The sequence below is a fragment of the Leuciscus leuciscus genome (genome assembly GCF_965113295.1).
Source record: "Leuciscus leuciscus genome assembly, chromosome: 4".
Classification (NCBI taxonomy): Eukaryota; Metazoa; Chordata; class Actinopteri; order Cypriniformes; family Leuciscidae; genus Leuciscus; species Leuciscus leuciscus.
The window spans coordinates 1294928-1304927 of NC_138728.1; the positions used below are offsets into that span (position 1 = coordinate 1294928).

General features: G+C 43.0%; 1 protein-coding gene across 1 annotated transcript in view; it reads left to right on the forward strand.

Moving 5' to 3' along the window:
- The first annotated feature begins 3694 nt into the window (after positions 1-3694).
- Positions 3695-10000, forward strand: part of LOC309496681 (flap endonuclease GEN homolog 1-like) — a 17556-nt gene continuing 11250 nt past the window's right edge. Inside the window, exons 1-2 of the mRNA XM_082166782.1 lie at positions 3695-3943; positions 6585-6761. Of these exons, the coding sequence (XP_082022908.1) occupies positions 3707-3943; positions 6585-6761 (414 nt within the window). The 5' untranslated portion in view covers positions 3695-3706. The remainder of the gene's footprint in view (positions 3944-6584; positions 6762-10000) is intronic.

Here is a 10000-nt window from a genome sequence, read left to right on the forward strand (position 1 = left end):
AAACATACTTAACGGCTTTAGTGAGGGAAAGAACTACAATCCCATGAAGCATCGCGAACAACAATCAAATTAGGAGCAATGTATAAATAAAACTACTGTTGATTATATCTATAGAAGCCATATATTTTAAATTTATTGCACATATACACACAAATATTTAAGTATTTTGAGAGCGTAGGGAGATTCAAATGCGTTATGGGAGTGGGCGGGGCTATTTTGAAGCGTGTTGCTTTTTTCGACTCTGTGATTGGTGTGATTTTTCTGTACAGCATCATGGGTAATGTAGTTTTTCCACAGGGAATTCTATTAAATACGATTATAAAAAAAAAAAAAAAGCTGAAATAATGCGGGCTGACGTCTTTAACAGAAGAAAAACCATCGATTAACAAAATGAATGGAGTTTTTACTACCTGAACTTGACTGCTAAACACTAGCATAACTATGAAGGAACAAATATGTATAATAAAAAACAAAATTGTACGTTATAGTGCAATTCAAGATACCACGGTTGGAAAGATTACATACTGATTTATAATTAAATGGTATTTTAAGGCATTTGTCATCAATCAAGCATCGCATGATTATTTTCCTGAAGTGCAACACACAACATGACCGTCATATTATGATCAAGCGACGTGAGAATCAAAACTGCTGCTCGTGTCATTGATGCTTTAACATATTATAGTTTAATCTACAGTATTACTCACATTTATTGAGCTGTCTGTGAGATATTTATGATGAATCAATCTGTCCACAACTCGAGAGTTCCTGCGCTGCTGAATTCCGGGATTGAGACACGTCACGTACATACGGGTCTCTGAAGACGTCACATCCGGAATAAATCACTGAAAATTCAATTCTTTCTTTTTTTATCTCTCTTTTTTAACAGTTATCAATCTAATTAAGGAATGAATGTTTGTGTTTTTTATTCAAAAAGAAAGGTAAAATAATTGTACATTGTAAAACCACAGTGAGCGCGTGTTCAGCGTGTTGCTCCTCCTGACCGCTAGAGGCGCTGATGGGGTTCCAGATGCGCGAGGAGGCGCGAGTTCAAATATTCAAACTGCAGGCTTTACACAACAAAAACATCTTCAAAACAACAGATTAAATATATAAACATAACTCCTTCATACAGCAAGATACATATAACATATGTAAGTAACAATCGCTCCTTATCAATTGTAGCGCTGGGATGTCAGAGTTTGCATTATTTTGTGTTTTGTTCATCTGAATAGTGGATAACTTACTTGTACTTTAATATGTTGGATTGGATAGGATATATATGTATAACGTTAGACATATTGTATATGAGTGTGTGTGTGTGTGTGTGTGTGTGTGTGTGTGTGTGTGTGTGTGTGTGTGTGTGTGTGTGTGTGTGTGTAGGCAAGGCAAGGCAATGCAAGTTTATTTATATAGCATATTTCATACACTATGGTTATTCAAAGTACTTTACACAGAAAGAAATTAAAATAATAAAATTAAAACAGTTGTTAAAAGGAATTAAAAGAGTAAAAAGATGATACATAGATAAACTTCTCATCTGGTAAAACACCGGTGTATCATATTTTTCCCAGTAACTCCCAGTTTTACTCTGAGATTTGATGATGATTACACTGTGTCTGTGGTGTTCTTTATAGTGTTGCTTTCGTCAACGAAAATTATGACGAAATATTGTCGTCAACGAACCGTTATCACCTGACGAAAACGAGACGAGACGAGACGTAAATGCTGGTCATGTGACGATGATTAAAATACATGTATAATGCAATATCGTTGACGAATAAAAACGAGACTAAATGTGATTTACAAAATAAAAAACTATGCTAAAATGTCTCTTCATTTTCGTTGACCAAAACTAGACGAGACGAAATGTTATAACGTCACGACGAATGAGAGAGTTGTGCGTGAACCTATATTGTCGGCTTTAAATTCTGGTTTGCGATCTGGTCACCCGATTATCAGCGAATTTAAGAATATTACTCCATTAGTTATTCTATTAAAATGTCTCTTTGATATTTGACACATTCATAATCATTACTTTTGCCGGTTCTTTGTGACAGCTGTAGGCTATGTTATTGGCAGCGTCACCCGCGGTATATTCAGTATATAACATTTATGTATCTTTGAATATGAATGTACAGAGAGATCACAGATGTCCGAGCTGTAGATGTTCCTCGAGGTCTCTGTGTCATGAGTGTGTGTGTCTCCTCTGAAGGTCATGGGTGTGTCTGAGCTCTGGTCTATTCTGGAGCCGGTCCGGCAGAGTGTCCCGCTCTACAGCCTGTCAGGGAAGACCCTCGCCGTGGACCTCAGCCTGTGGGTCTGTGAGGCCCAGCATGTGCAGGGCATGATGGGAAAAGTCACAAAACCGCATCTCAGGTGAGTCTGGAAGAGCTGCACAATTAAACGCACTGAAACGATTCATCGATTATTTTATGCGCAGTTTGTCAGTGACGAACGACAGATCGGTAGTAAATGCTCCATCTTAACACCAGAGGGCGTCTCACACACACACACACACACACACACACACACACACACACACACACACACACTCCATCTGAACACCAGAGGGCGTCTCACACACACACACACACACACACACACACACACACACACACACACACACACACACACACACACACACACACACACTCCATCTGAACACCAGAGGGCGTCTCACACACACACACACACACACACACACACACACTCCATCTGAACACAAGAGGGCGTCTCACACACACACACACACACACACACACACACACACACACACACACACACTCCATCTGAACACCAGAGGGCGTCTCACACACACACACACACACACACACACACACACACACACACACACTCCATCTGAACACAAGAGGGCGTCTCACACACACACACACACACACACACTCCATCTGAACACAAGAGGGCGTCTCACACACACACACACACACACTCCATCTGAACACAAGAGGGCGTCTCACACACACACACACACACACACACACACACACACACACACACTCCATCTGAACACAAGAGGGCGTCTCACACACACACACACACACACACACACACACACACACACACACACACACACACTCCATCTGAACACCAGAGGGCGTCTCACACACACACACGCACACTCCATCTGAACACAAGAGGGCGTCACACACACACACAAACACACACACACACACACACACTCCATCTGAACACCAGAGGGCGTCTCACACACACACACGCACACACCACATATGCCCCTCCGCAATAACACACATCATTCCAGGAAACCTCATCGCTGTATCTGAATAAACAGAAGATTGAAACCTTTCGATTGATTAAACATGACTAATAAACACACGACTGCCTTATTCTGTGTCAGAAGCACATCATCTCACAGAAGGAGGAGCTCAACTGTTATTATGAAGTGAGTTAAAAGCATGTTAATAAATGTTGTCTTTTGTTGGACAAGAGGTTCATAAATGCTTCTCATGTCTGGAAAGATGTTGCTTTTTCAAATGTACGTTATAAGCAACTCAAACTCGCAGTGCTTTCAGAGTGAGCCGTACGTCACTGACAAGCTGCACATTACTAATGATCACAGCCTTTGCCATTTCATAATCTCAAACTAAATGCGATTCCATGGAAGTTGCGATGAATCGTGCAGCGCTAGCGTCTTAAGCGGTTTGATCTCAGAGTCGCTCACATGATGTCGTGTGTGTTGTGTGTGTCGCACAGGAATCTGTTCTTCCGTGTGTCTTCGCTCACTCTGATGGGGGTGAAGCTGGTGTTTGTGATGGAAGGAGAAGCTCCCAGAATCAAAGCCGAAACCATGAGTAAACGCACCGAGATGAGATTCGGCGGCCGGCAGCCCAAGAGCGTCACCAAACCAGCAGCTGTTAAACACACCGGCCGAGGCCGATTCAAGGCCGTCCTCAGAGAGGTGTGTGTGTGCCTTTATGCTGATGATTACAGGCACTTTGTCGGATGTCACTTTTCATGCAGTGTGTAGTAGAGCGGTTCGTGAATGTGAAAGCTCTGCAAAGTTTCAAAGATCAAATAAAGTCTCCTAAAAGAAAGCAGCGATTCTGATCTGCTGAAACAAGTCAGTGATTCCAGTCTCACATGTAACTAATTTGCATAATGCCCGCCTCTGGTCCTGATTGGCTGAGCAGTAGGGGTGGGCGATATGGCAAAAATATCATATCACGATTTCTTTCAGGAAAATCACGATTAACGATTTTATCACGATTCTTTTTATGTTGGTTTATGTTACTATTTTGTGACTTAGCATTACAGCCAATCTAATGTCCATATTTTAAAAACAAAGCCTTAGGTAAAAAAAAAAAAAAAAGGCAGACAGGGGCGAAGATAAATATATTTGTCATTATTTTCTTTGTTATTAAATATTAAGATCAAAGATACACATTACACATACACAACTTAATATACAAATTAAATAGGCTAAACAGTGCTTTACGTTTTCAGCTACAGTAGGTGTATTTAACAGTAGCATTGAAGAAAGTAATTAAATGAACAAATATGAAAATAAAACAAAACAAACTTCACTGTATAAATTATACATTGATACTTATTAAAGCTACTATTAAAGTTATCAGTCAAGAGCAGTGAGTGATTTTCTCTTTGCATTTTGTTGTTTTATTCAAATTATCATAAATTCAAATTATCATAATTTACTCTCTCAAGTTGTTTTAAACTCAAATAAGTTTCTTTCTTCTGTTGAAAATAAAAGTTATTTGGAAGAATGTGGGTAACCAAACAGTTGATATACCCCAGTGACTACCATAGTATATTTTTCTCCTATGGAAGTCAATGGGAACCAGCTATACTGTTTTTTCAAAATATTAATATTAGAAAAATATTAGAAACTATTAGAAGGAAATTAAAACAGGTTTGGAACAACATTAGAGTGCGTAAATGATGAGATTTTTATTTTTGGGTGAACTATCCCTTTAAGGACAAGCGGCAGCGTGTTTACTATTGCTACTGTCTCTTTAAAGCTGCGTTCACACTACACGCGACTTTGTCGCTGCATGTCGCCGGTGGCTGGCGATGAGGTCGCTAGTGGGCGTTCCCACTACTGGTTGCCTTGTAATGTTTATGAATAACATCCAATGACAGCGAATCAGTTTTCTTGCCGCTAAAAACAAACATTCTGGAGAGAAAATATTAAATATTTAGACTCGTAAAGCATGTAAGTTAAATGAACGAGTACCTGGGTCTCACAACTCCGAAAATATCAGATCAAAATTGAAAATAGGTGCTATCTGTATAAACAAACCACATATTTGAGCTTTAACCAACTACATTCTCGACTGAAAAACTCATATAACTACATTTCATGACACAATAACAGTAGTATTTTAGATTTAAAAAAATACTCCTCCAACTTTCTGTCGATGGGGCGAGGGGCTGAGCGGAGAAGGATGATGACGCGCGCTCCAGGCTCCACTCCTATTGGTTGTCGCTCGCTAAAGTCGCTCTTCATTTGCATAAAGTTAAACATTTCTCAACTTTGTCGTGTCGCCAGACACGCCCCATCCAGTCACCAACGGTCGCGACCGCGCGTGTCGCCGGAAGTCGCCTGCTACCCATTGAAATGAATGGTATCGTGTCGCTTTGTCGCGTGTAGTGTGAACGCAGCTTAAGAGCTGCGCGCGACGCGTCTAATATACACGCATTTGACAAGCAGATTTTCTCTCTCTCAATTTTCTCAAGTTTGCTTTCACTTTAGACATAACCGACTTTGTTTATGTAAACCTTGTGTGTATTTAACAGTATAAGCACAATAAGACTCGAAAGATAACTTAGTCCAGTATCCAGGCGCTGGTAGACAGGCTTTTAGTGCATGTGAGCTTCACATGTACGCGCTGAGAAATGCACACGTTAGAACAGCGCATCAGCACGCGAATTAAATGTTTAACCGACAAGGCATTAAAGCACAAGAACTGCAGTCCCGTTCCGCTGCGTTAACATTTTATGTGAATATACGTCGCGTTGTTCAGTATGTTGGGACAGAGGCGCCAGAACAGATATAATGCACGATTCTACGATATTTCTTCAAAAGCAGATCGTGGAGACATTTTAATCGTCCACGATCAAAAATCGTCATATCGCACACCCCTACTGAGCAGCGTCTCTTAGCTACGCCCTCAAACACTGTAGTGTATCTGAGACTGGAAGAGTTTGGTTCGTGTTGTTCGTGTCGAGAGAAGACGCTGTTTTCTGAGATTGATACGGTAAAACCCACGCCATCGTTACTGTTCGTATCACTGTGATCAAGAGCTGAGATTCAGATATGATAATGAGCTTTTGCTTTCTGACCAATCACAGCAGAGCAGCTCTCAGAGAGGCGGAGCTTAGAGAGACTGAATCTTTGATGGAAGCGTTTCAGACACTGAGAGAAAATGAGGTGATGCTGCAGTGCAGATTATTATGAGAAAATCTGTGGTTTTTTTATCGTGGATGCATGTAAACCTGTTGTAGGAGACACCAAAACACAGTTAGGAAGCTTTAAAACAGGAATAATCCCCCAAATCCTGCTTGAAACGCTTTTCTCCCAGTGTGCGCAGATGCTGGACTGTCTGGGTGTGCCGTGGGTGACAGCGGCGGGAGAAGCGGAGGCCATGTGTGCGTTCATGGACTCGCGGGGCTTCGTGGACGGGTGCATCACTAACGACGGCGACGCCTTTCTGTACGGCGCTCGCACTGTGTACAGGAACTTCAACATGAGCACTAAGGTCCAATCTCATGCTTTCACTCTCTAAACATGCTCTCATCTCATGTGTGTTTAACCGTGTTCTGTGGAACTCATTACAAGTAACTTGAGTTATGTAATCAGATTACTTTTCAAGTAACTAGGAAGTAACAGTACTTTTTCAATGTACAACAAAATATCTAAATTATTTTTTTCACATTTATTGACTGACAGCTCTCCTGTCCCCATGTTGGGAGAAATAAAGTGAGGTGTGTGTGTGTGTGTGTGTGTGTGTGTGTGTGTGTGTGTGTTGTGCACGCATGATGGTTATTATAGTTCTAGACTAAATGTGATCATGCTTTTACTCGTCTCGCACGAAAACATTCAGTATTCCTCAAAATGAATAAAAACAGTAAAATTAAATCTCAGAATTTTACACACAACTTTTATAATTAACTATATTAAATGACACAAATATACTTTATGTATTTAATCTCACTTTATTAACTGACCTTCAATGATCTAATTCACCCGTACTAATAAGTGTATACTAATAATTTAGAAATAAGAGAGTTAAACTTCTTCTCCTGTCTCCTATTGTTCTTTACTCCAGAATAACAGAAGCTGAAAGGGTTAAATCTGCATTTCCTTCATCCTGAGGATTATTCATCTCACTGTCGCTGTGAAAGGGCCTTTACATTTACCAAATATAGAACTTTTTTAGTTGTTATTAAAAAGCCTAGGGGAGAAAAAGTAACACAAAAGTAACGTAACGCATTACATTTCATAAAAAGTAACTAAGTAACGCAATATTGTAATGCATTACTTTTAAAAGTAACTTTCCCAACACTGGTGTTAGTCTTGCTTAGTTGGGGACATTTCATTTAATATTCAACAATATTATTAACGCTGCCTGTACTCGACTGTGTTGTGTAATGCTGCCTGTACTCGACTGTGTTGTGTAACGCTGCCTGTACTCGACTGTGTTGTGTAACGCTGCCTGTACTCGACTGTGTGTAACGCTGCCTGTACTCGACTGTGTTGTGTAACGCTGCCTGTACTCGACTGTGTGTAACGCTGCCTGTACTCGACTGTGTTGTGTAACGCTGCCTGTACTCGACTGTGTTGTGTAACGCTGCCTGTACTCGACTGTGTGTAACGCTGCCTGTACTCGACTGTGTTGTGTAACGCTGCCTGTACTCGACTGTGTGTAACGCTGCCTGTTCTCGACTGTGTTGTGTAACGCTGCCTGTTCTCGACTGTGTGTGTAACACTGCCTGTACTCGACTGTGTTGTGTAATGCTGCCTGTACTCGACTGTGTTGTGTAACGCTGCCTGTACTCGACTGTGTGTAACGCTGCTTGTTCTCGACTGTGTTGTGTAACGCTGCCTGTACTCGACTGTGTGTGTAACGCTGCCTGTACTCGACTGTGTGTAACGCTGCCTGTTCTCGACTGTGTTGTGTAACGCTGCCTGTTCTCGACTGTGTGTGTAACGCTGCCTGTACTCGACTGTGTTGTGTAACGCTGCCTGTTCTCGACTGTGTTGTGTAACGCTGCCTGTACTCGACTGTGTTGTGTAACGCTGCCTGTACTCGACTGTGTTGTGTAACGCTGCCTGTACTCGACTGTGTTGTGTAACGCTGCCTGTACTCGACTGTGTGTGTAACGCTGCCTGTACTCGACTGTGTGTGTAACGCTGCCTGTACTCGACTGTGTTGTGTAACGCTGCCTGTACTCGACTGTGTTGTGTAACGCTGCCTGTACTCGACTGTGTGTGTAACGCTGCCTGTTCTCGACTGTGTTGTGTAACGCTGCCTGTACTCGACTGTGTTGTGTAACGCTGCCTGTACTCGACTGTGTGTAACGCTGCTTGTTCTCGACTGTGTTGTGTAACGCTGCCTGTTCTCGACTGTGTGTGTAACGCTGCCTGTTCTCGACTGTGTGTGTAACGCTGCCTGTACTCGACTGTGTTGTGTAACGCTGCCTGTACTCGACTGTGTGTGTAACGCTGCCTGTACTCGACTGTGTGTGTAACGCTGCCTGTACTCGACTGTGTGTGTAACGCTGCCTGTACTCGACTGTGTGTGTAACGCTGCCTGTACTCGACTGTGTTGTGTAACGCTGCCTGTACTCGACTGTGTGTGTAACGCTGCCTGTACTCGACTGTGTGTGTAACGCTGCCTGTACTCGACTGTGTGTGTAACGCTGCCTGTACTCGACTGTGTTGTGTAACGCTGCCTGTTCTCGACTGTGTGTGTAACGCTGCCTGTACTCGACTGTGTTGTGTAACGCTGCCTGTACTCGACTGTGTTGTGTAACGCTGCCTGTACTCGACTGTGTGTAACGCTGCCTGTACTCGACTGTGTTGTGTAACGCTGCCTGTACTCGACTGTGTTGTGTAACGCTGCCTGTACTCGACTGTGTGTAACGCTGCCTGTACTCGACTGTGTTGTGTAACGCTGCCTGTACTCGACTGTGTGTAACGCTGCCTGTTCTCGACTGTGTTGTGTAACGCTGCCTGTTCTCGACTGTGTGTGTAACACTGCCTGTACTCGACTGTGTTGTGTAATGCTGCCTGTACTCGACTGTGTTGTGTAACGCTGCCTGTACTCGACTGTGTGTAACGCTGCTTGTTCTCGACTGTGTTGTGTAACGCTGCCTGTACTCGACTGTGTGTGTAACGCTGCCTGTACTCGACTGTGTGTAACGCTGCCTGTTCTCGACTGTGTTGTGTAACGCTGCCTGTTCTCGACTGTGTGTGTAACGCTGCCTGTACTCGACTGTGTTGTGTAACGCTGCCTGTTCTCGACTGTGTTGTGTAACGCTGCCTGTACTCGACTGTGTTGTGTAACGCTGCCTGTACTCGACTGTGTTGTGTAACGCTGCCTGTACTCGACTGTGTTGTGTAACGCTGCCTGTACTCGACTGTGTGTGTAACGCTGCCTGTACTCGACTGTGTGTGTAACGCTGCCTGTACTCGACTGTGTTGTGTAACGCTGCCTGTACTCGACTGTGTGTGTAACGCTGCCTGTACTCGACTGTGTGTGTAACGCTTCAGTCGAGTACAGGCAGCGTTACACAACACAGTCGAGTACAGGCAGCGTTACACAACACAGTCGACACTACACTGCACTACACAACACTACACTGTTGTGTAACGCTGCCTGTACTCGACTGTGTGTAACGCTGCTTGTTCTCGACTGTGTTGTGTAACGCTGCCTGTTCTCGACTGTGTGTGTAACGCTGCCTGTTCTCGACTGTGTGTGTAACGCTGCCTGTA